Genomic DNA, 26,301 nt, shown 5'->3' with positions numbered 1-26,301 from the left:
AGAATATCAAAAGTTTGAGAAATAGGGAGGAGAGGAAGAAGCCCCAGACACATGAAGGGCAGCTGGGAGGGAGAGGGATCCTGGTGAACAGAAGAGGGGGCAACAAAAGGGGAGACACTTCAGATGGACTGGTTCAGAGGAGACAAATTAAGGGGAGCGAGTGTAGGGACAAAAAGGGGGGGTTCAGGGATGACGGGGCAGAGGGAGAAGCAGCAATGAGAGTCAGCCAGCTGTGGGGAACAGGGCAGACTGTAACAGTGGCAGCAGAGGAGACACAGGTGTGGGAAGAGAAAGAGAAATAAATCAACAGAAGTTCAAAGAAAAGCAAACAGCCTTTGACACAGGACACATGTTTTACCTGAGAAGCAGCCATTTGGTCCTGATCAGGGTCTGGTTTGTTTCCTCAGGTGACAAAATGTTGAGGAGTCACAGAATGTGCCTTCAAAGTAGTCAGCATGAATTCTTGCACCTGGCATCTAGTTATTAACAATGAACTACAATGTTAGCAAATGACTGATTACTATAATTGTGTTGCATTCAATTCCCTTACATGCCTTAAGCAAACTTTTTCCCCTCCAAGGACACAGTTTTTCCTTTAAAGGATTTCCAAATTTTAGAAACAGAATGTAAAGCCATCAATTAAGTGGTTCACATAAAAGAGAGGCATCTTTACCTGAGATTCCCAGCAGGCCTGCTCTGACCTGCTCCAGCTCCATGCACCACAGGTTTCTGGGTATTGAAAAACTGTTCACATGCTGACTTCTTTAAGAGTCAGCGCTTCCACATAGGTCAGCTAACTCTGAGCACATTTATTCTCACACCTATTAAATATACACAGTCCACAATTAGAGCTCTCACTACAGTAAAATTCTCTGTAGAAAAGAATCTTGGGGACCCAAAGGTAGAGATGAAATAACTCTTTTCTAACCTTTTACTTTCATGCTGTGTCTTTTGATCTGAAGTGGGTCTCATTTAGACAGCATATGTATGGGTTTTATTTTCCAACCCATTCAGCTACCCTGTGTCTTCTGGTAGAAGCATTTAATCCTTTTATATATGTACTAGAGGCTTGGTCCACAAAAATTTGTGCACTCGGGGGGGTCCCTCAGCCGGGCCTAAGCCCTCTTGCAGTCTGGGACCTGTCAGAGGATGTCCACCTGCTGGTTTAGGCCCACTCCCTTGGGGATCAGGCCCAACCTGGCAGTCAGACATCCCTCTGGCAGCCCAGCAGCCCTTGGGGGATATCCACTTGCCAGCAGGGAGCAGGCCTAAGCTGCAGTTGGACATCCTTAGCGCTGCTGAGGCGGGAGAGGCTCCCACCACCACCACTGCTGTACTGGCAGTTGTCAGCCTGGCTTGTGGCTGAGCAGAGCTCCCCCTGTGGGAACACACTGACCACCAGTGGGCACCTCCAGCATTGAGCATCTGCCCCCCGGTGGTCAGTGGGTGTCATAGTGACCAATGATTCTCAGTCGTTCCGCTGTTAGGGTCAGTTTGCATATTACCCTTTTGTTATATAGGATAGAGGCCTGGTTCATGGGTGGGGGCCAGCTAGTTTGCCCTGAAGGGTGTCCCAGATCAGGGTGGGGGTCCCGCCGGGGTGCCTGGCCAGCCCTGGTGAGGGGCTGATGGCTGTCTGCAGAATGGTCAAGCCCCTGTGCCCAGTGGGGACCCTCACTCCATGGAGGTTTGGCCAGCCTGGGTGAGGGGTTGATGGCTGTTTTCAGGCTGGCCACACACGCATTAGGGTGGGGGGTACCTACTGGGGTGCCTGGCCAGTCTGAGAAGCTGAGGGCTGTTTTCAGGTGGCCAAGCCCCCTGGCGACGGTAGCTCCCAGCCTCTCCTTTTCTTCTTTTTTATTCTGAGATTTATTTACCTTCTATAATTGAAATTTTGTAGCCTTGAGAGGAGCTCAGAGCCAGCCAGGGCGGGCGGGAGGGAAGCTTCCTGCTCACTCCAGCTCCATGGCCACAGCCAGCTGAAAGCAGGTATCCGGGGTTTATTTACCTTCTGTAATTGAAACTTTGTTGCTTTGAGTGGAGCTCAGAGCTGCCACGGCAAGTGGGAAGCTTGGCTTCCTCCATCATTGGGGCAACCAAGCCTCCTGCTTGCTCCAGCTCCATGGCTGCCGGTCGCCATCTTGGTTGGGTTAATTTGCATATAGTCGTTCTGATTGGCTGGTGGGTGTGGCTTAAGGCATAGCAAAGGTGCAGTCAATTTGCATGTTTGTCTTATTAGTGTAGATTTTTAATATATTTTATTAATTTTTTACAGAGAGGAAGGGAGAGGGATAGAGAGGTAGAAACATGGATGAGTGAGAAACATCGATCAGCTGCCTCCTGCACACTCCCGACTGGGGATGTACATGCCCTTCACCAGATTCGAACCTGGGACATTTCAGTCCGCAGGCCAACACTCTATCCACTGAGCCAAACCGGTTAGGGCAATCCATTTATATATATACTGGAGGCCCAGTGCATGAAATCATGCACATGTAGGGTCCCTAGCGGCCACCTGCTGCCACTGTGGGAAGGGCCTCCCGACCCCCCCGCCTCCTGCCACCTGCAGCCACTGCTGCAGCTGGCCCTGCGCCGCCCCCGCCCCCCCCCCCCCCCCCCCGTTCAAACTCCTGGTCAAATTCCAGGTTGATGGGACAATTTGCATATTAGGCTTTTATTATATAGGATATTTTGAATATATTTTATTGACTTTTTACAGAGAAGAAGGGAGAGGGATAGAGAGTTGGAAACATCGATCAGCTGCCTCCTGCACACCCCCTACTGGGGATATGCTGCAACAAAGGTACATGCCTTTGAGTGGAATCAAACCTGGGACCTTGAGTCCGCAGTCTGACGCTCTATCCACTGAGCCAAACCGGTTAGGGCCCATTTATATTTTAAGTGATTATTGACAGGTGAATAGCTTTTGACATTTTTAAATTAATACATTCATAGTAAGGGACTTTAGCTTCCCATTGACATCAATGGACAGTTCTCCCAGACATAAATCAATAAGGAAAAAGTGGTATTAAATGACACATTACACAAAATGGGTTGGATAAGTTTACACCAGAGATTTTCTACTGAAGTGTCACACAGGAAAACTGGTGTGCTGCAAGAATTTTTAGAACAAGCAACATCTGACTATTTAGTAAGGAGCACAAACTACATTATCCATAAAATGTCTAATAATATATATGACAACAGGCAACAGAGTAACAGCTGTGTGGTGTGCATTAATCAAAATCATACATTTGTGTCAGTAACCAATTATTGTCTTCACTAGCTGAGAAGTGTAGGGACCCCAAAACCTGGTGATCTTTGAATCTCTACCAACGGTCAGGGCTGTGCACCACCCAGTTAATAATGGTAGCTGAAGCATCATCCCCACCTTAGTTCCTTGTTGATTATTGTTGATTAGATATTCTGCCTGTTACTGGAACTTGCCTACCTAAGGGTCATGCTATGACCTAGTCTGTGTGTCATTGAAACCTCCTTATCCTAGGGTTACCCCAGATCATATAAAAGATTGGAGCGGCCTGAGCATCAGTGGAAGTCTTTCTCTTTGAGTTGGACTTGCCCGCCTGGCTCCCCAATATTTCAAATTATCTCGTGTCTTTTCTCTTTCATTTGTGTGCGGCTCTGCTTCTAGGTCCTGAACCCTGACCCACGCGGGACGTGGGAAGGAAACACACACGACACATTTCTTTTGGCAAACTGGCAAAATATATATCTTGGTGGACCACAGAATTTCTGTAGTTAGCTCATATGTGCCATGAGATAAAAACAATGCTGAAATCTTTTACAAAAAAAATAGATTTCTTTATTGATTTCAGAGAGGAAGGGAGGATAGAAACATCAATGATTAAAGAGAATCCCTGATTGGCTGCCTCCTGCACACCCCCAGTGGGGATCGAGCCTGCAACCCAGACATGTGCCCTTGACCAGAATTGAACCTGGGACCCTTCAGTCCGCAGGCTGACGCTCTATCCACTGACCCAAGTCGCAGTGGTCGGCAAACTCATTAGACAACAGAGCCAAATATCAACAGTACAATGATTGAAATTTCTTTTGAGAGCCAAATTTTTAAAACTTAAACTATATAGGTAAGTACATTGTTATTAACTTAATTAGGGTACTCCTAAGGCTTAGGAAGAGCCACACTCAAGGGGACAAAGAGCCGCATGTGCATCGCGGGCCGCAGTTTGCCGACCACGGGTAGGGCAATGCTAAAATCTTTGACTTAAGAGCTTTTAACCTCACAGCAGAAGAATATGCATTCTGGAAAAAATGAAGACAAGAATACCCTCTAACCCAAGGGACAATGTCTACTTCATCTATTTTCCTAATGACCATGTGAAAAAAAAGTCTTATGTATATTTTACATCAATACACTTCCTCCATATTCCTCACTACAGTACCAAAACATGGAACCGAATTCCTATGAATGATCCGGATCCAATAGTTTGTCCGGAACAGAACAAAACCATAAAGCCCCTGGGCCAGATAGTGAGAACTAGAGACAAAATATCAGGAGATTCTTATACATATGAATGCTCCATGGGAATGTCAGGAAGCAGAGTAGAAGAGTATCCAATATCTAGTTTCTTTAATCATTGTGTGATCCTTTGGGTTGGCCCATGCCAAGCATCTGATATTTACCAGCTTGTACAATTTACAACAGTACATTGGAGAAGCAATGACTGTGGGGCTTTCATTTCAATCTCTGCTAGCTTCCTGTCCCTGGAACTTATAGTGATGGCTTGGAAAACACAGGAAGAATAACTATTGCCTATAAACATACCTGTGGTCATGCTATCACTATACAATGTAACTTTTGATGCAAAATAAAATTCTTCAACTGCACATCTGCCATGGTCTCTGCGGTTCCTCTAGAAAGAATGACCAACATTCAGCTACATTCAAGTAATTAAGAGTAAAATCAGTTTTACGCCAGTTGATTCTACCCCAAGAAAAAAGTTAATGAGGTTACATTGAGAAATTCTTCAGAGTTCCAATGAAAATCAGGACAAGAAAAATCACTCCAGTTATAAAGTACACAGAAGCCAATTTATTATATTCCAAAAATTAATAATATTCAAAACTTTAGAATCCTGCTAAAAATAGAATGGTGGGTTCCTATTTCATGAATGTAAAGTTATATATTTGTCAAATTCTGATGTCAGTTACATCATTAGTAAAATTCCAAAGTACTGAACAGAAGCTACAGGGGCCTGAAGGGCTGATGTGGGGGAGGAAGAAGTTTAGATGCCATTATTATAGCACAGACAGGAAAAGAGATGGGGCTATAGAGACATCAATGATGAGAGGGAATCACTGATCGGCTGGATCCTGTATGACCCACACCTGGAATTGAGCCCCCAACTGGGGCTTGTGCCCTGAGCAGGAATTGCACCCTGACCTCCTGGTTCATACATCTAAGCTAAACCACTGAGGCAAGCCAGTCAGTGCTTTCTCACATTTTTATAGTTTAAAGCTTTTCCCCACTATAAGAATCCGATATCCATTACATCTATAGGTATAGGATCTTGCACATGCTCTGCATGTTAAAGGTTTCTCCTTCAGTATGAAGTCTCCCATGTATTGTAATATATGAATGGATTTCAAAGGCTTTACTTTTTCACATTCATAAGGCTTGTTCACAGTCAGAATTCTGTGATGTTCAGTAAGTTCTCACTGCTGGTCAAGGATTATGACACTTCACATATCTGTAATACTTCTCTCAAGTATGAACTCTTCTGTACAATAAGGCAAAAATACTGATTAAAGGCTTTGTTACATGCTTACATTTATAAGGCTCCTATCCAGTATGACCTCTCTGATGTGCAGTAAGGTTTGAGGAGCTGCCAATGGATGTGCTACATTCTCTTCATTCATGTGGCTTCTCTCCAATATGAACTTTCTTATGCTTACCAAGTTGTGAGGACCGTCTAAAGGCTTTACCACATTCTCTACATTTAAAAGGCTTCTCTCCAGTATGGACACTCTGATGTCGATTAAGGGAGGAGGAAGATGTAAAGGCTTTGCCACATTCTCTACATTTATAAGGCTTCTCTCCAGTATGAACTCTCTGATGTTGATTAAGAGAGGAGGAAGCACCAAAGGCTTTGCCACATTCTCTGCATTTATACGGCTTCTCTCCAGTATGAACTCTCCGATGATGATGAAGAGAGGAGTAACCAGTAAAGGCTTTGCCACATTCTCTACATTTATAAGGTTTCTCTCCTGTATGAATTCTCTGATGTCTATTAAGAGAGGAGGATTCGCTGAAGGCTTTGCCACATTCTCTACATTTATAAGGCTTCTCTCCAGTATGAACTCTCTGATGCGTAGTAAGGTGTGAGAACGATATAAAGGCTTTGCCACATTCTCTCATTTGTAATGTTTCTCTCCATTATGAATTTTCTGATGTCGATTCAGGTTTGAGACAGAAAGGAATTCTTTACCACATTCTCTACATTTATAAGATTTTTTTCCACTGTGGATTTTTTTCTTGAATATTTGACTGGAGATTATAACACGAGGATTCCATTTGTCAGCTTTCTCCCCAGGATGAATATTCTCTTGTTCAGCGTAATTTGAAGACTGTTGAAAAGACTGGACAGATTTATTTCCTTTGTGTATCATATCTACAATAGGAATAACCTCACGTATTTTGTGATTGCACCTTGGGTAACAGACTCTTCCACTTTTATAATGCTCCTCTGCAAACTCGCTTCTCTGATGATTAAGATATGACTCTTGCTTAAATTTTTTCCAATTTTCATTCCATTGATAACTTCTGTCTCCATTATATGTACTCTGGTAGTAATGGGAGATGGAAAGACTTTTACTGACAGTTATAATTTCATTAAACATGTACACTTGTTCCAAAAGAACCATTTTGTGATACTCATTAAACCAAGATAGTTGTGTAAAAAAAGCTCTAATTTATTAAAATTATAGACAAAATTAAATACAAAACAATAACTGTCAGAGGAAGAATGAATTCTTGTTTACAAGACCGCCAGCCCTAACGTGTTTGGCTCAGTGGATAGAGCATTGGCCTGCGGACTCAAGGGTCCCAGGTTTGATTCCAGTCAAGGGCATGTACCTTGGTTCCAGGCACATCCTCAGTAGGGAGTGTGCAGGAGGCAGCTGACAGATGTTTCCCTCATCAATATTTCTAACTTTCTATCCCTCTCCCTTCCTCTCTGTAAAAAAATCAATAAAATATATAAGAACAACCAAAAACAGATTGCCAAATTGCTGAGCCAGCAAGATTCAATGGTTGAGTATCAAAATTTGAGCCAGAAGGTTGGTTCCATTCCCCATCAGGGCACAAGCCCTGGGTTTGGAATCAGTCCCCAGTGTGAGGAATGCAGGAGGCAGCCAGTCAATGATTCTCTCTCATCAAGGATGTTTGGCTATCTCTCTTCATCTCCCTGTCTATCTGAATCGAAAAAAATATATTTTGAATAGAATAATAATAAAAGTACTAGCTGGTTTGGCTCAGTAAATAGACCTTTGGAAAGCAGACTGAAGGGACCTGGGTTTAATTCTAGTCAAGGGCACATGCTCAGATTGCGGGTTCCATCCTCAGTAGGGGGCATGTAGGAGGCATCCAATCAATGATTCCCTCTCATCATTGATGTTTCCATCTCTCTCCCTTCCTCTCTGAATTCAATAAAAATATATTTAAAAGTGATAATAATCCTATATAATAAAAGCCTAATATGCTAAGTGTCCATTCCTCTGGTCATCCATTCAGCCAAGCAAAGTATAATATGCTAATGATATGCTAAGGCCGCTCAACCGCTCACTATGACATGCACTGACCATCAGGGGGCAGACGCTCCGACCAGTAGGTTAGCTTGCTGCTGGCGTCCGTAGATCGGGACTGAAGAAGATGGGCCAGATACACCCTGGAGTCCTCCCATGGTCCCTCGCCGGCTGGCCAACCTCCTGTATCCCTCCCCAGCCCCAATCTTGCACCCGTGGGGTCCCTTGGCCTGAGCTGCACCCTCTCATAATACGGGACCCTTCAGGGGACGTCGGAGAGCCAGTTTCAGCCCCATCCTGCAAGCTAGGCTGAGGGACCCTACTGGTGCACAAATTTGTACACCGGGATGCTAGTAATAATAATAATAATAATAATAATAATTGCCCAATTGCGAATATTTAAATTTTATAGGTATATTGTAAATCTCTATATTTTAGAAATTATTGCATGAAAATTTAATCCATCCTACATTTAAAAAATTCAAATGATTATATACACTACAGAATATGTGAACTCCTACTTTATCCAGATTTCCTTTCCAAGAATGCATAACATTAAAAGTTGTTTTCAACTTTCACCTGCAGAAACACACTAATCTGCCAGTGTAACTGACTTTAAAGCAGAAGATTTCTCAAATGCATAATACACTTCACCTTTAGGTAACAAGAATTTTATTATGAGAACTGTTCCAGATTAGTTCTGTTTATACTAATAACCTCTTTCCTCACCACACTTTTCCTCAAATACCAAGACTTCCATTAAGTGTACATTATGAAAGCGACACCTTTTATATCTTACCAGCATCATTTCAGAGAATAAATCTTGTATTCTGGTCTTGGGCATAAAGGCCAGGTCATCAGATGACATAGCTGAAAGAAAACAAATTTTCAGCGTTTTTCTGCCGGTGAACGCCGTGGAGTAAGCATTGTTGGAATTTCCCCTGTTGCAGTCATCATGTCTAAGTCTGAGTCTCCCAAAGAGCCGGAGCAGCTGTGGAAGCTCTTTATTGCAGGTTTCAGCTTTGAAACAACCGCTGAGAGTCTGAGGAGCCATTTTGAGCAATGGGGAACGCTGACGGACTGTGTGGTGATGAGAGATCCAAACACCAAGCGCTCCAGAGGCTTTGGGTTTGTCACTTATGCCACTGTGGAGGAGGTGGATGCAGCCATGAAGGCAAGGCCACACAAGGTGGACGGAAGAGTGGTGGAACCAAAGAGGGCTGACTCAAGAGATTCTCAAAGACCTGGTGCCCACTTAACTGTGAAAAAGATTTTTGTTAGTGGTATTAAAGAAGACATTGAAGAACATCACCTAAGAGATTATTCTGAACAGTATAGGAAGATAGAAGTGATTGAAATCATGACTGAACGAGGCAGTGGCAAAAAGAGAGGCTTTGCTTCTGTAACCTTTGACGACCATGACTCTGTATACAAGACTGTCATTCAGAAATACCATACTGTGAATGGCCACAACTGTGAAGTAAGGAAAGCTCTATCTAAGCAAGAGATGGCTAGTGCTTCGTCCAGCCAAAGAGGTCGAAGTGGTTCTGGAAACTTCGGAGGTGATCGTAGAGGTGGTTTTGATGGAAACGACAACTTTGGTCGTGGAGGAAACTTCAGTGGTTGAGGAGGCTTTGGTGGCAGTCCTGGTGGTGGTGGGATGGTGGCAGTGGGGATGGCTATAATGGATTTGGTAATGATGGTGGTTACGGAGGAGGCGGCCCTGGTTACTCTGGAGGAAGCAGAGGCTATGGAAGTGGTGGACAGGGTTATGGAAACCAGGGCAGTGGCTATGGTGGGAGTGGCAGCTATGACAGCTATAACAACAGAGGAGGCGGAGGCGGCTTTGTGGGTGGTAGTGGAAGCAGTTTTGGAGGTGGTGGAAGCTACAATGATTTTGCCAATTACAACCATCCATCTTCAAATTTTGGGCCTATGAAAGGAAGAAACTTTGGAGGCAGAAGCTCTGGTCCTTATGGTGGTGGAGGTCAATACTTTGCCAAACCACGAAACCAAGGTGGCTATGGCAGTTCCAGCAGCAGCAGTAGCTATGGCAGTGGCAGAAGGTTTTAATTACTGCCAGGAAACAAAGATTAGCAGGAGAGGAGAGCCACAGAAGTGACAGGGAAGCTACAGGTTACAACAGATTAATGATTCTCTCTCATCATGAATGTTTCTATTTCTCTCACCATCTCTTTCTCCTCTAAAATAACAAAAAAATGTATTTTTAAAAAATAAAAAATAATAAAATCTTAAAATCTCTTCTATAACACAAACAACATTAAAAATACTGTGATAGCCGAAACCGGTGTGGCTCAGTGGATGGAGCATCGGCCTGCAGACTCAAGGGTCCCAGGTTCGATTCTGGTCAAGGGCATGTACGTGGGTTGCGGGCACATCCCCAGTGGGGGGTGTGCAGGAGGCCACTGATTGATGTTTCTCTCTCATCGATGTTTCTAACTCTCTATCCCTCTCCCTTCCTCTCTGTAAAAAATCAATAAAATATATATAAAAAAAAAATACTGTGATATCAACTTATGTTGGTACATGGGTAGAAATCACAACCAGCAGAGATTTTGTATGAAATTGACAGTATGGTTTAAGGTACATTGTTATAATATTAAGATATTTTAAGTACTTTCCATGGTGACAACAAAAAATAGAAAACAAATAAAATGATTATCGGCTAAGAGGTGACACTTCTGTATTGGAAATCACAGACTCCACATTTCTAAAAATATATATACACTAATGGCCCCTTGAACAAAGACTCACGCCATAGGCCTTCCTTCCCCTGGATGCCGGCACCAGTTTTTCTCTGGCACCCAGGACCCAGGCCTTTAGTCTGACGCACCAGCGAGGAGTGGCTTCTCTGCTCCGGCTGCTCCCAGCCCCTGCTTTTTATCCCCCCAGCTCCTCGAGCAGAGGCCAGGGCTGGCTGGAAGCCTGGGTTGCCCCCGGCGACCCAGGCCCCCAGCCATTCCTTGAGCGGAGTCCTGGGTCAGTGGGAAGCTTGGCTTCCTCCGTCACCAAGAGCAACGCAAGCCTCCTGCTCGCTCCAGCTCCAAGGTCACCGCCATCTTCAGTCGTCTTCAGTATTCACTCCGTGCCTCCGTATGCAAATTAAACATAATCTTTGTTGGGTTAATTTGCATAGTCGCTCTAATTGGCTGCTGGGTATAGTGGAGTGGCAGAGTGATGGTTAATTTACATATTTCTATTTTATTAGTGTAGATATGTATATAGAGATATAGGGATGTATATATATTTAATTTCTCAAAACATGGTATATAAAACCAACCAATGAACTTAGCTCTGTTCCTACTAAAAGTAGATCAAGTTAAATAGGCCATGAACCAAAATGAACCCAGTATGCATTAACAAATAAAATATCAGACCGCCCTAGCTGGTTTGGCTCAGTGGATAGAGCATTGGCCTGCGGACTGAGGAGTCCCAGGTTCGACTCCAGCCAAGGACACGTGCCTGGGTTGCGGGTTCAATCCCCCGTAGTGGACCTGTTGGAGGCAGCAAATCAATGATTCTCATCATTGATGTTTCCTTCTCCCCTTCTCCCTTTCTCTCTAAAATCAATAAAGAAATATATGTGAAAAATTAATTTAAAAAAATAAATAAATAAAATATCAGCCTTAAAACCATGAAGACACTGAAAGAAAGCATAGTCAATGAACTTTACCATCACTCTTAAAAATACTGGTTTGCATATATCTTCCTAAGCATAACAAAGCAGCTAAAAAATAAAGAAATGAGACTACAAAAGAATAAGTTTGGCATACCAAAAGAAAACGCAAAATAACAACCCAGGAATGTTACATCCTCAAAAGCTAAAGATCCAAAATATATAAGGAACTCACACAATATATCACCAAAAAAAAACAACAACATAATTGAAAAATGGGCAGAGGACCTGAACGGACATTTCCTAAACAGGACATAAAGATGCACAATAAACATACTGGTATTAAATGACATTCAACCCCTTCAGCATCAGAGAAATGAAAATGGACACCACCATGAAATACCACCAAACACCTAACAAGATGCCAATCATCCATAAATCAAAAAACGACAAGTATCACCAATGAAGTGGAGAAATGAGAACAATCATGCATTGTCAGCAAAATTATAAACACACTAGAAGCCCAGTGCACAAATTTGTGCACAGGTGAGGTTCCTTGGGCTGGCCGGCGATCAGGGCTGACTGGCCAGGAGGAAGGCCCGCAGAAGGTTGGCCGGCCAAGGCTGGTTGGCTATGGGAGCACATGGACCACCGGGCAGGCTCGAGGGAGGAATCACGGGAAGGTGACCAGCTCAGGGAGGTTGGCTGTGGAAGCACACTGACCACCGGGGGCAGTTCCTGCGTTGAGTGTCTTACCCCTGGTGGTTAGTGTGTCGTCATAGCAACCAGTGGACCAGGCATAACGGTCGCTTAGGCTTTGATATAGGTAGATTCGTGGAGCCACTCACAAAACACGATGGACAGTTTTCCAATATTTACAGACAAGTACCAGTTAACACAGCAATTCCATTTCTGGGAATTTATACAGAGAACACGAATAAAAACAGATATACCCACCCATATATCCTTTGTAGCACTATTTGCAATAATGAAGATATCAGACTGGAAAAAAAGGACTATTTTTTTAATGACGATCTACCATTTGAAATAAAAGATTTCATTTGATTTGACATGTAAGGCAACAAAATTTGTAACTCATCTCCTTCAAGACGTGACTCACTATGTGTTTATTCTAGAAATGACACTGTAAATGTCACTGCAAAAATAACTTCCATGTTATTGAATATAAAACTACATTACTTTTATACACTTCACATTTTTGAAAGGTAAATACATAACCAGGTTTGTATTTCAATCCATTGTATTACAATGAAAACTCGCAAAGTATCAACACAAACATTAAAGAAAAATCAACAACAAAAAAAACAGATTCCTTGACAGAAAAAAACAAAAAGAAGCCACTGGCTGTAAAATATATTTGTAAAAGTCAAAATGGCCCAGCTGGCACGGCGCAGGAGTTGAGCATCGACCTATGAACCAGGAAGTCACAGTTCAATTCCTAGTCAGGGCACATGGCAACTGATCCATGATTCTCTCTGACCATTGATGTTTCTATCTCTCTCTGTCTCTCACCTTTTTTTAGAAATCAATAAAATCTATGTATTGTCCACTTGGGAGTTTGACCTGGAGTGCAGTTCCATCGCTTGCTATGACATGTGATGATCACCATGGGGCGGTGCAAAATATGACGGTGACCAGCAGAGGTGGTGGGGCTCTGAGGGAGTGAGGAAAAGAGGAGGCCGAGAGGCCAGGCCTAGGAACACTACCCATGCACAAATGCTGTGCACCAGGTCTACAGTATATATATGGTATATTAATAAAAAAAGTCAGCATGTACAGGACAATTATGCAAAACAGACAAAGAAGTCTTCAAACTGAACATTGACAAAACAATCTGAAAAGGACCAAACACCTTAACACACAGCACTACAAAATATATACACACAGAAAATCAGTGCAACACGATCCTGCACGTCTTATGTCACTAAGGAAATGTACATTATAACAATGAGAAGGAACAAAGAGCAAAGGCAAGCAACACTAAACCACCATTGAACAGATCAGAATCCAGAACACTGACCCTACCAAATGCCTTTATGATGTGCAGCAACTGGAACTCCAATCACTGCTGCTGAAAATGCCAAATGCTACAGGCCCTTAGGGAGACGGTCTGGAGGTTTTGATAAAACTAACCATACACTTACCATGGGATCCAGTAATTGGGCTCCTTACTATTAAACCCAAAAGCCTACAAGAGGGCTGTTTATTCATAATTTATAAAAATTGGAAGCAGTTGCCGAAACCGGTTTGGCTCAGTGGATAGAGCGTCGGCCTGCGGACTGAAAGGTCCCGGGTTCGATTCCGCTCAAGGGCATGTACCTGGGTTGCGGGCACATCCCCAGTGGGAGATGTGCAGGGGGCAGCTGATCGATGTTTCTCTCTCATCGATGTTTCTAACTCTCTATCTCTCTCCCTTCCTCTCTGTAAAAAATCAATAAAAATATATTAAAAAAAAAAAATTGGAAGCAGTGAAGAGGTATGTCAACAAGTGAATGGACAAATACACCAAAGGACGTACAAATGATGTCTTATTCACTTCTATCCTATCTAATAAAGAGGAAATGTGGTAATTAACACATTGTTAGCGGGTAGTTTTTACCGCACGCTAACAGGTGGCGCGGGCCATTTTTGCTAATTTTTTGTGCAAATGGCAACGTTCAGTAAAATTACGATAACTTTAGTTTACGTATTTATACGTTACCCGCATTCTACCGCTAGTCTATAAAAAACGTATCCTGCGTCTATAAAATACGTGTCCCGCACTCTACTACCAGTCAACATAAAACGTATAAATACGTTTCCCACATACAATGTGTTAACCTTCACGCCATGGCAAACATGTTGGTGCCCACAGCCAATAAGGAGAGAATATGCTAACTGACCTCCACTCCCTCAAAGATGGTGGCGCCCACATCCACAAGATGGCCGGCAGGGAAGGGCAGTTGTGGGCGATCAGGTCAGCAGGGGAGGGCAGTTAGGTGCGACTAGGCCGGCAGGGGAAGGTAGTAAGGGGTGACCAGGCTGGCAGGGGAGGGTAGTTGGTGGTGATCAGGTTGGCAGGGTAAGGCTGTTAGAGGCAACCAGGCCGGCAAGGGAGGGCAGTTATGGGCAACTGGGCCGTAAGAAGAGGGCAGCTGGGAACAACCAGGCCATCAAGGGAGGACCGTTGGGGATGACCAATCCGGCAGGGGAGGGCAGTTGGGGGCCACTGGGCCGGCAGGGGAGCAGTTAGGCATTGATCAGGTGGCAGGGGAGTGGTTAGGGAGTGATCAGGCTGGCAGGCAGAAGCGGTTAGGGGCAATCAGGCAGGCAAGCAGGTGAGCAATTGGGAGCCAACAGTCTTGGATTGTGAGAGGGATGTCCACTGCCAGTTTAGGCCCGATCCCTGTGGGACTGGAACTAAACCAGCAATCGGACAACCCCCAATGGGTACCACATTGGAGAGGGTGCTGGCTGGGCTGAGTAACACCCTCCCCCTAGGTGCATGAATTTTGTGCACTGGGCCTTTAGTAAAGAAATAATACATCAAGCCATGAAAAGATATGATAGAAGCCTAAATAAATAGAACTAAGTGAAAGAATCCGAGCTGCCTGCACAGGTAGCCTAGTTGCTTAGAGGATCGTACCAATATAACCAAGTTGTAGGTTTAATCTCTGGTCAGGCCACATACAAAAACATCAACTAATGCCCAGCTTAACTTTCTATCTCTCTCTAATTTCCCTTCCTCCCTTAATTCAATAAAATCTTAGAAAATAAGAGAGAATGGAGTGTGAATTTTGATGAAGGCTTTCCCATTTTCAATCCAGGTTGTCATCTGGCCAGAACACATGGCAAAATCTTAGAATATTCTAGAAAATGATTTTCTAAAATATCATTTTCTGACAGCACCTTAATTAGTGTAGACAACATGTAAAGTGTGCAAACACTGAGTTCCTAATTCACATATATCACAAAGCTTTGCTTTCCTTTGTGATACCCAATTTGTAACTCTTTAAAAAATATATATAAATTTTTATTGCTTTCAGAGAAAAATGGAAAGGGAAAGAGAGATAGAAATATCACTGATGAGAGAGAATCATTGATTGGTTGCCTCCTGCATGCACCCGACTGGACCCAAGCATTGGCCCTTTACCAGAATCGAACTGGGGACCTTTCAGTCTGCAGGTGGCACTCAATCCATTGAGCCCAACCAGCTGGGGCTTAATTTGTTCCTTGAGAGCATGAATCTAACACAGAAAGCAGAAGACCCTAGAGATGTTAATATAATAAAGGAAACAAAACCCTGAGGGTTGAGAAGGAACTCAGGAAGGAAGTCATCCTCACCCACGGAGACCAGGTTGCTGTAGTTGTCCAACATCACATTTAGGTACAATTTCCGCTGAGGTGGGTCCAGCCATTCCCACTCCTCCTGAGAGAAATCTATGGCCACATCCATGAAGGACAACCGTTCCTGAAAGAAAAGACACAGTTACCAATAGGTCATGAGAAGAGTTCATAATGTCACCCAACATGAAAACAGTGTTAGGAGAAGAGGTTTTGACCGTAGGGGGTATCCTGAACTATACAGTAAGATCACTTTGCCCCAGTAAAGTTCTGTGATGTGTTTTCTAACACTGACACATGAGGATGACACATGTCCAAAAATCCACAGTACAGATTTTCCTTTACAGGAAAATAAAGTAAAATTAAGGCATGGACACAGGCTTATAAATTTCTGAAGGCTGCATTTACACCATTAAGGGTCAGTGATGTATATTTGTCAGCGGGAAACATCACGCTGGTTTTAAGTATACGGAGTTCTTCTCAAGTGTGAAGCAGACCTTAAGGAAATGAACTTCTGTAAAAATACAAACTCTGATCCAGGTTTTGAGATGGGCCCTGTGTTTCCACATGTGTAACAAGCTCACTTTTTACGTGTGATGCTAATGTTTCCACATCATGTGCCAGACTTCTGAATACACAGAAAAAGAAAACACAAGGACAAATTCATACAGAACTTTGAACTAAAAGGGTTTGTTAATGGAATTCAGTTCTCATGGAATATGACACATAAAAACCACAATCCAAGTTGGAAATTTACTATGAGTAATCTTAGGACAAGATTATTCTGCCTGGTCCAGCAAGTGTGCTTCAGTCTTGCATGCTAACCCATGCACCAAGAGGTCACTGGTTCGATTCCCAGTCTGGACACACGCCCAGGTTGCGGGCTCAAACACCAGTGTGGGATGTGCAGGAGGCAGCTAATCAATGATTCTGTCTCATCATTTATGTTTTTATCTCTCTCTACTTCTCTCTTCCTCTCTGAAATCTATAAAAATATACTTGAAAAAAAAAGAAAAGAAAAAATAGCCCTTGCTGGTTTGGATCAGTGGATAGAGCATTGGCCTGCAGACTGAAAGGTCCTGGGTTCTATTCCAGCCAAGGGCACATGCCCAGGTTGCGGGCTTGATCCCAGTAGGGGCCGTGCAGAAGCCAGACAATCAATGATTCTTTCTCGTCATTGATGTTTCTATCTCTTCCTCCCTCTCCCTTCCTCTTTTAATTCAATAAAGAAATATATTTTAAAAAATAGCCCTAACTGGTTTGGCTCAGTGGATAGAGCGTCGGCCTGCAGACTGAAGGTCCCAGGTTCGATTCCAGTCAAGGTCATGTACCTTGGTTGCTGGCACATCCCCAGTAGGGGGTGTGCAGGAGGCAGCTGATTGGTGTTTCTCTCTCATCGATGTTTCTAACTCTCTATCCCTCTCCCTTCCTCTCTGTAAAAAATCAATAAAATATTTTAAAAAAATAGCTAAAATAATTTTAACAGTTTAGGCACAGAAACACACATTTTATAACTATGAAATCAAGATGTTTTAGTGATTGCATATATTTCATGAATCTATTTGTGTATGAGCTCCTTTGTGTTTTATAAACACAATACGGAGAGAAACATAAGGATACAAAACAAGGTAGACCTATTGCTTCCTTTGTGTGGTTGTAAATCCTCAGGTGGGGAGATTTTTTCCACTCACTTTTTGGTAGTGGAAGGCAGAGACGTAGAGGCATGAAAAGGATAGAGGTAGAGAGGGAGATAGAGAGAGATCAATGTGAAAGAGAGACAGAAACATTAATTGGCTGCCAACTGCAAGTACCCAGGAGCTACTTGCCCTGGACGAGGAATCAAACCCTCCACCACTGATCCACAACAGCCTAGGGGAACTAATTTTTCTTACTAGTATATTTGTTTCAAAATTTTTACTTATCATTAGTGGAGAGCTATGTTGTAGAAATTTAATGAAACTGAACATACATTAATAATGTCATTCTTAACCAATGGACACAAGACACTGGGGGGTAGCGGAGGCCGGAGGAAGGTCAAGGGGGGGTGGGTAAAAAAAAAAAAGGGAGACATATGTAATACTTTACGCAATTAGAAAAATAATAATAATGTCATTCTTGGAAACTTTCTAGAAAATACAAAATATGAGACTGTAGGGGATGTGCATGATGGGAGTAGAGAATATAAGAAAAATGTAAAAAATCAAAGCCTGATTAGTTTAAAGCTCCCATGCAAAAGCCAATGATCTGTAGGAAAGAAAAGTAAAGCCTTCCCTTTTCAAAGGAAACACAAACTAAGAAGAGGGATATTTCCAGATGTGAAGTGATGGTCTTTGTATAACTTTCATTAAATCCCAACTAAACCCTTGTTCCTGAGAAAGGGAGACTATTAACTCTACAGTGAGAGGAGCACCTCTGCCATGTGAACATCAGGTGGACTGAGGCACATGGAAGGTCAGGTCACCACTGCTGACATTACTATTAAAAATACATCAATAAATAAATACATAAATTTGTGGAAATGATCTTAAATAAACATTAATTTTTGCAAGTGTCAATCCATGTGTACCTCTCATGTTCTGTAAGCTAACAGTACATTTACCGACCAAGTCTCTCATACTAATCTAATGAGCAAGTCTCTTCTACTTGCCCTTCTTTTCAGAACTTTCTGGGCTATTCTGAGCAGTAAGATGTGCATCTTCTTACCCCTGATCTAGAGCTGATGCTGAGGCCACGTGAACCTAAAACCTGCATTTGCCTTCTTCAATTATACCAGAGCCTCTGACTCCATCCCAGTAGGGATGGTAGACATAGATGCCGTCCAAGTTTGATCTGTCACAAAAGGGATATTTTGAGTAGTTGAAAGTCACTAAAGGTAGGAATTACAGCCCGGCTAGTGTTGCTGAGAGTTAGAGGCCTGACCTATGAAACAGGAGAGCAGGTTTGGATTCCTGGTCAGGGCTCACTCCAGGCTTCAGACTCCATACTCAGTGCAGGCTGGGGTGGAGGAAGTAGCTGATCTATAATTCTCTAACCTAACTGATGATGTTTCAATCGCTCTCTCCCTCTCCTTTCCGTTCTGAAATCAATAAAAATATATTTTAAAAAAGAGAGACAGAAAAAAAGAAAAAAACACACAAAAAGAGAGAGAAAAATTTAGAAACTGCTAACATTGACTATGATGAATAAAGTAATGAAATAAGGAAAGAAAAACAACTGGCAGAGGCAATACATTAGAAATAGAGAAATAAATCACCAGATGTTAGAGGAAAAGCAATCATAGCTTCTGACACAGGGCCTATCTGATACCTGAGAAGCAGCCATTTGGTCCTGGTCCTGATCTGGGCCTGGGATGTTTTCTCGGGCGAGGATATGTTGAGGAGTCACAGAATGTGCCTTCAAAGACGTCAGCACAGCGTCTCAATCAGCTCCCCTCACACTCACAGTCAGAAGGACCTGGAAATGCAGAAAAGGCCACCCCTCCTGTCCTTGGTGACAAGAGAGAGTGAGGAACAATGAGCTCCTACATGGAGACCGCACTTTGAGGGGTTTTATTTAGTCTTCATGTGTCTCTCCTCCAAAAGACATCCACAAACTCCTACAAAACCGAGAAGATGAGCTGCTGTCCTGATGCCCCAAACCAAACAGAGCACCCCCTTACTTTCCCTGAACAAAGCCTGCTCCCCACTCTCACAGAGGCATCCTGCACCCCTCCTGCTATCCCTGTCCGCACCTTCCATCACCTGGAGGCCCTCAGTAACCAATGATGCCCCACCCAGAGCAGCTGCCCACCTCCAGGGGGGAAAGCCCACCTGAGGGTATTTCTTAAAGATCCTCGGGGGATATGAGAAGACACAGAGGATTTATCTCGGGATGTTTTTAAATAATATATTAAGTCTCAGTCATAGAAAAAGTAAATCCATGGAAGAAACACACACACAAACACACACACACACACACACCCACAGCAAAAAAAGCTAAGGCTTCTAATATTTCTTGAAAAAGCATCAGAAGGTGACAGACACAGGTCACTTCCTGGTTGCCATCCTAAGATATGACAAGGGACCCAGGAGCAACAGATAAGTCCCTCCCCTCTGAGTGAATAAGGGCTGCAATTGGAAGCAAATTATTATAAAATTCCCAAGCCTTACACACTAGAGATTTATACGTCTCATTCCATCTGTATAACTAAGACAATTAAGCTGTTAAATATATAAAGGCAGACCGAGGTGGCATGACTCGCCGGTTGCTATTGGACCTGTGAACCAGGAGATCACAGTTACAGTCCTAGTCAGGTTATATGGCCAGCTAGCAGGTTTGATCTCCAGGGAGGGGCGTGTAGAAGGCAGCTGATCAATGATTGCCTCTCCTCATTGATGTTTCTAACTCTCTCTCGCACTCTCCTTGCCTCCAGGATATCAATAGTAGTATCTTTAAATATCTATATCTATCTATCTATCTATCTATATATATATATACACACAAACACACACATAAAACCCACAAACCAATATATCACAACTTAACCATCCACCACCCATCAGCTCACCCCTCACCCAGATCAGGGTTCCCTCCTCCCACTACTATGTATTTCTGTCTGTGGATCTGTCTGTCTCCTGCTCCCTTTCTCTCCACTGTGGTCCTTTCCTGTGTCCCCCTCTCCCCTGCTCTCTCTCCCCTTTTCTCTCTGTCTGTCCTACACCTGGACCATGAAACTCCTGAAACCGACTTCCCTTCAGGGGCTCTTTCTCCTGGTCTCTGAGGCTCCATCTCCACACACGTCTGCGTCTTCCCCTCCCCACGCCCGTGGCCCCTCTGCTGCCTGTTCCCGTCTGTCCGCTCCCACAGCTGCTGACTCAGGGCTGCTCCCTCTGCTCCCTCATCCCTGAGCCCCCCTTTCTGTCCCTGCACTCGCTCCCCAACCCTCCTCCTCTGAACCAGTGTCTCTGTCTCAAGTGCCTCCTCCTGTGCGGCCCCCACGTCTGCTCCCCAGGACCCGCTCCCTCTCAGCCCCCCTTCCTCTCGCTGGGCTCCCCCTCCTCCCTGTGTCTCCACTTCCTTCCTCCTCAGGCCACTTTCCCGAGTGACCCCCTCACTCCTACCGTCGCCGTCCAGTCCCCCTCACACCCCTATGGGCCCCTCTCTGTGGAGCCCTCGCTGCCCTTCCTCCCGCCCACGTGTCTGTCTCTCACTCCCTCTCCTGACCCCCCAGCCTGGGTCCCCGCCCCCCGCGGTCACCGCGCCCACAAAGCCCCTCCCTGCGGGCAGGTCACCTCTTCAGGGGACACCGCGTCCTTCCCCCAAGCCCCCCCCCATGGACACTGTGCTCCCCGGGCACGCAGACCCCTTATTAAATGGGGGTGGGCCTAGGAGCGGGGTGCAGACCCCCAGGCCGGGAGCCATCCGGGCTCTTTGGGCGGAAGAACCGGGCGGCGGGAGGGGCGAAAAGGGCGGGAACCCCCTGACCCAGACTCTCAGCCCCGCGGGGAGCACCGGCGGCCCCGGAACGGTTTTCAGCGGGAAAACCGCGCGGCAGGCGGTGGCCACAGCCACAGGCGGAGAGACCCCGGGCCGGGGCCTCCGTTTCCTCCCAAAGGAACGTGGCGCCCGCACCGCGCAGCCTCCCGGGACCGGACTCACCGCTGAGAGAGGCTCCGGGGCGGGGACCCCAACAAGGACTTCAGCGCCGGCAGCGCCCTCAGCCTTCCCTGCGGGGAGGGGGACGGGAGCGTCAGCTTTAAAGACAAACACCCTCCTCAGCGGGAACCGCCACCTTCCCCTCCACGGCCGCTTCCGCGTCTGCAAGGAACTGCGCATGCGCCTCCCTGCGGGTGGGCGGGGCCAGAGGCTGAGCTGAGCGGCTCCGCGATGGGGGCGGGGCCGAGCCCGGCGGCCAGGCCTGTGCAGGGACAGAGGGAGGGAGGGCGGGGCAGGAGCGAGGGGGCAGCCCCGGGTCCCCGCACCTCCTCCCACAGCGACAGCCCTTCCTGGGGGAGTTTCCCACGTCATTGTCAGGGTTTTGGCTGGGGACGCGGCTGCGAAAGGATTCACAAGGGAGAGAAGAGACAGGAGCAGAGAGAGGGCGTTTATTTTAGGTCTTTAAGCAGCGGTTCCCAACCTGTGGGTCGCGACCCCTTTAGCACACGAATTACTTTTTCACAAGGGTTGCCTACTACCATATTGCATATCAGATATTTACATTACAACTCATAACAGTAGCAACATAGTTATGAAGTAGCAACAAAAATACTTTTATGGTTGGGGTCATAACATGTGGAACTGTATTTAAAGGGCCAGAAGGTTGAGAACCACTGCAAGGGAGGAAAGGGCCAGGGGCCCTCTGATGGCACAAGGCACCCCAGATAGAGGGGCTGTTCCTTTATTAGGGTGCTAGCGAGTAAATGGCAGCTGTGGCAAAAGCATAAAGAGGGAGGAGGAACCTGGAATTCACACAGCAGTTTCCCAGCTCCCAGAGGCTGTGCTTAGAGCTACTGGCTGGTCTGCCCTTCAGCTGCAGGTGTCCCAGGGAGGGGTCTTTCCCAGGATCTTCACAAGCCGGGGGCATATTCTTACAGTGAAGTTACAAGAAATTCAAAAGGCGGGCAGATTGGGATTGAAACCAGAAACTTTCTGCCTGTGATTTGCCTGGATCCTTAAACCCTCAGTGAGGAGGGGGGAGGGGAAGAGCATCCTGCTCTCTCAGCCCCTCCCTGTCTCCCCATGTGAAGGGAGAGGCAGCTTGAGTTAGGGAAGCAGGTGGATGGGGGTGTCAGAGACAGACCCAGATATCCATTCATGGTTAGGCACCTGATGAGATAAGGTCCCATCCATCACAGTGGGGAACAGATTTTAATTTAGGTATTTTTCAAGGGATAAAAATTTTCTGGTTGTAAGTTGTGGTCTCTGAAGTTTTTGTGTTCTGGGAATGCATTTTTGAATGAATATTTTGACATTAGTAGTCCCTATAACCTAGTTAATGGAACATTGATATTAATGTAGAATATCTCCTGTTAGTTTTCCTTATATCTGGGAAACAATACAATTTTAAAATCAAGAATATTTAAAACAGAGTTATAAGAATAATAACTGTTATCAGAGTACTTAGTCCCATCACCATTTTTTATTTTGGTTACTTTTCAGTATTTTCATGAATATAGGTATTCATTCGAGTTTTATAAATCTTTATTTACTTTAAAGATATGACTTGTTTAGAAACATGTAATTTAGAGTAAGCCAGAACAGAGGATTATGTTTAAACTATATAAGTATTTAATTGCTTTAGACCAATAAAATATCACCTCTTAGTATTGTCACCTGAAGCCAGGATACACACCATATATAATAAACAGATAAACACATAAAGACAATCCATTCTACAAAGATGGTGAAAAACTTACACACTGAAAATGACACAATGCTAAAGAAAGCAAATACAAATAAATTGAAAGACATTCCTTAATATGTCCCAATGTCTACACAATAAATTGATGGCCTATCAAAATTCAAGACAGTTTTGGCTGAAAATTAAGCAAAAACAGATTCAGGAGAGGCAAAATACTTCAAATTTAAGAAAGTTGGAAGATTCACTTTTTTACACTGGAAAAAATTTTACAAAGCAAGAGTAACTAAGTGGGTGTGATCCTGGATTAACACAGATCCATACACCAATGGAACAGAGGGGAATGCCCTCACTTAAACCCTGATGAAGCCTCACCTGCATCAAACAGGAGCCTTCTCTGTGGCAGAGGAGCAAATGCAACCTCCAGAAATGATGTTTTAAACAGGATCTCCAACTTTCTGACATTTCAGTGGATTCCCTCCTTAAAATTGATAATGGAATGAAACACCATCTGGCAGTGATGTCTGCTTGTCCACATTCCTCTCCATTCCCAATGGTGACGTTTGGAAGTCAGTGACTCACACATTTAGCTTCAAATCTGTAATAATAAAAGGGTAATATGCTAATTAGACCAGACATGCTTCCTCACAAAGCCAGGGCTGTGAGGAAAGCCGGAGTCTGGCTGTCTGCCAGCAGAGGGCAGAAAGCCCAGGTCCCGGGTGCCAGAGGGAAGATGGTACTGGTAGCCAGGGAAAGGAAGGCCTACTCTTGCATGAACTGGTGTATCAGGCCTCTAGTATATTATAAAAGCAGTAAGAAAGCCCTAGCTATTTTGGCTCAGTGGATAGAGTGTCTGCCTGCAGACTGAAGAGTCCCAGGTTTGATTCTGGTCAAGGGCATGTACCTTGGTTGAGGGCACATCCCCAGTAGGGGGTGTGCAGGAGGGAGCTGGTTGATGTTTCTAACTATCCCTCTCCTTTCCTCTCTGTAAAAAATCAAAAATATATATATTTTAAAAAGCAGTAAGAAAAATATCCACGTGTGTTGGAATCTAACAGTTGAAAAGGGTTATGTCAAGAGCTAATTTGCCCCTCCATCCCCCAGCCATGCAGGCTGATGTTGGTAGTGAGGCTGAAGCAACTCTGCAGGAACTGGGATCTCAGTGAGGGGCTGGAGGTGGGGAGGGGCTTGAACCCAGGAACATGACTCTAATTGGAATTCATGCAAGGCTTAGCACTTTCATTAAACAAAAAATTGCAATGGTCTGTGTGAGCATGAATAACTAGAAAGTGAAACCACAACTCTCCCTGGGTAGATGGGCAATTTCATACTCACACCAGCAGCCTTTCCTGTTTCCTGCTCCCTTCCTCAATCCCCAGGAAACCAAGACTCAACATGGCTGAGTTCCAGAGTCTTACAAAGGGACTCGACCTGGGATATGAGACTTGGATGACTAAGACATGTGATCATTTAGGACATTAGCATTGCTTAAAAATAAACCTTTTAAAGAACATTGTTATAAACTAAAACAAATGTTGTGTCCAACACTTGAATTACCTTAAATACTGTTTTTTCACTACACACCTTTTATTATTCCATCAAGCATTTGAATATAACACTTAATCCAAAATAATCACATCAAAAATAAACATTGCCCATTTACCTCAGAAAAAGACATTGAACTATCCTCTTTTTTTGTTAAATATATTTTATTTTTTTATAGAGAGGAAGGGAAAGGGATAGAGAGCCAGAAACATTGATGAGAGAGGAACATCGATCAGCTGCCTCCTGCACACCCCCGACTGGGGATGTGCTCGCAACCAGGGTACATGCCCTTGACTGGAATCGACCCCGGGACCCTTCAGTCCGCAGGCCGACGCTCCATCCACTGAGCCAAACCGGTCAGGGCTGAACTATCCTTTCTTGATATTATCCAAATAAAATGTCAAGAATACGTACAGACAGGGTATTCTATGTCCTCCTTTTATAAGGACCCCCACTATTATCAAAATAGGACCCCACTCTTGTGACCTCATATAGCCTCAAAGACCTCCCTAAACCCCCATATTTCCAATATGTCTAGAAATACAGACATATTGGGGGTTAGGGCTTCAATATATCCATTTTGAGGGGACACAATTCAGTCCTTAAGAGCGCTTCAATTTCATTATCTGTTATATAAAACCACCCCAAAATGATTCTCTTAATGCAACAATACTTCAGTATGTCTTATGAATCTATGGGGTGGTTGCTCTGCTTCATGTGCTATTGGCAGAAGTTTTTTCCCCTAGATCTAAACATGATTTCCAGAAACAAAACAAAAAAACAGGATTTCTGTGCTTCCAGACTGCCATCCTAGTTGCTTCGCTTGCAGCGTCCACAGTCTCCATCCAGCCAAGTCACATGCATTAGGTTTTTATTACTGAGCACCTCAATCTCAGGAAGTCTTTTCTCTTACAACTCGTCTTTGTTGCGGAATAAAACACCACAAAGTTTAGTGGCTTACATCAAGCAACATTCATCATTGCACACAGCTCCGGGGAGGCTGAGCCCTTCTCCGCTGCTCTCACTTAGGCTCATACACACAGGTGCCTCCAGCTGGCAGAACAGCTCTCTGGTGCAGCAGAAAGCTGGGAAATGCCTTGCTTTGAAGATATTTTTAAAGTTTGTGTTTTTTCTTAAAACTGAATTTAGAGAGGGAGAGATGGAAACATCCATGTTCAAACAAACATCCATTGGTTGCTTCCCGAAAGCGCCGTGAGGAGATCTAGAATCACTCCCCCAATCTGGGCATTTGTAGGAGCAGGAATCAAACCTGCAACCTTTTGGTGGAGGGCATTACATGCAGACAAATGAGCCAAAGGGGACAGGGTTAGAAATACCTTTGAGATAAACTTCTTCACATGGTGATATGTTTATGTTAGTCATATCTCATATAATGTACCTTCAAATTTATTTTAAGTCCTTTCAAAGAGAATCTACAGCTCAGCAGGTGTGGCTTAGTGGATTACAGTGCCGTCCTCCCTACAATCACAGATTTCATTCCCAGTCAGGTCTAGTACCTCGGTGGAAGGTTTGATCTCCAGCCCGCCCTTTGTGTCTGAGGAAGGTACCAATTGATGTGTCTCTCATATCAATGTTTCTCTGTCTTTCTGCCCACTTATCCCACCCATTCTCTCTTGAGATCAATGGAAATAATACC

The 26,301-nt window shown here is 44.4% G+C and overlaps 2 protein-coding genes and 1 pseudogene across 7 annotated transcripts in view; 1 reads left to right on the top strand and 2 right to left on the bottom strand.

The window, feature by feature from the left end:
• Nucleotides 1-26,301, bottom strand: part of LOC118649176 (zinc finger protein 420-like) — an 85,509-nt gene that overhangs the window by 3,621 nt on the left and 55,587 nt on the right. The window contains exons 7-11 of one of the 6 annotated variants that reach the window (XM_036295995.1): nt 21,401-21,468; nt 15,764-15,890; nt 8,582-8,652; nt 674-821; nt 359-476 (exon numbers count right to left, since the gene is read on the bottom strand). In XM_036295995.1, the coding sequence (XP_036151888.1) occupies nt 816-821; nt 8,582-8,652; nt 15,764-15,890; nt 21,401-21,468 (272 nt within the window). In that variant the 3' untranslated portion in view covers nt 359-476; nt 674-815. Of the gene's footprint in view, nt 1-358; nt 477-673; nt 822-8,581; nt 8,653-15,763; nt 15,891-19,069; nt 19,249-21,400; nt 21,469-26,301 lie in introns of those variants that run through there. The other 5 variants (XM_036295996.1, XM_036295998.1, XM_036296001.1 and 2 more) reach the window with 5 other exon arrangements.
• On the bottom strand, nt 5,052-7,098 carry LOC118649229 (zinc finger protein 239-like). The gene is given in 2 exon segments (XM_036296124.1): nt 5,052-6,396; nt 6,399-7,098. Coding segments are annotated over 2 exon segments (1,011 nt in total). The 5' UTR covers nt 6,904-7,098; the 3' UTR covers nt 5,052-5,890.
• Nucleotides 8,717-9,930, top strand: LOC118649226 (annotated as a pseudogene).

The sequence above is a fragment of the Myotis myotis genome, unplaced genomic scaffold (assembly GCF_014108235.1).
Source record: "Myotis myotis isolate mMyoMyo1 unplaced genomic scaffold, mMyoMyo1.p scaffold_m19_p_28, whole genome shotgun sequence".
Taxonomy (NCBI): Eukaryota; Metazoa; Chordata; class Mammalia; order Chiroptera; family Vespertilionidae; genus Myotis; species Myotis myotis.
Note: the sequence above shows the minus strand (reverse complement) of the source record. Positions and strands in the feature narration are given on the sequence as shown.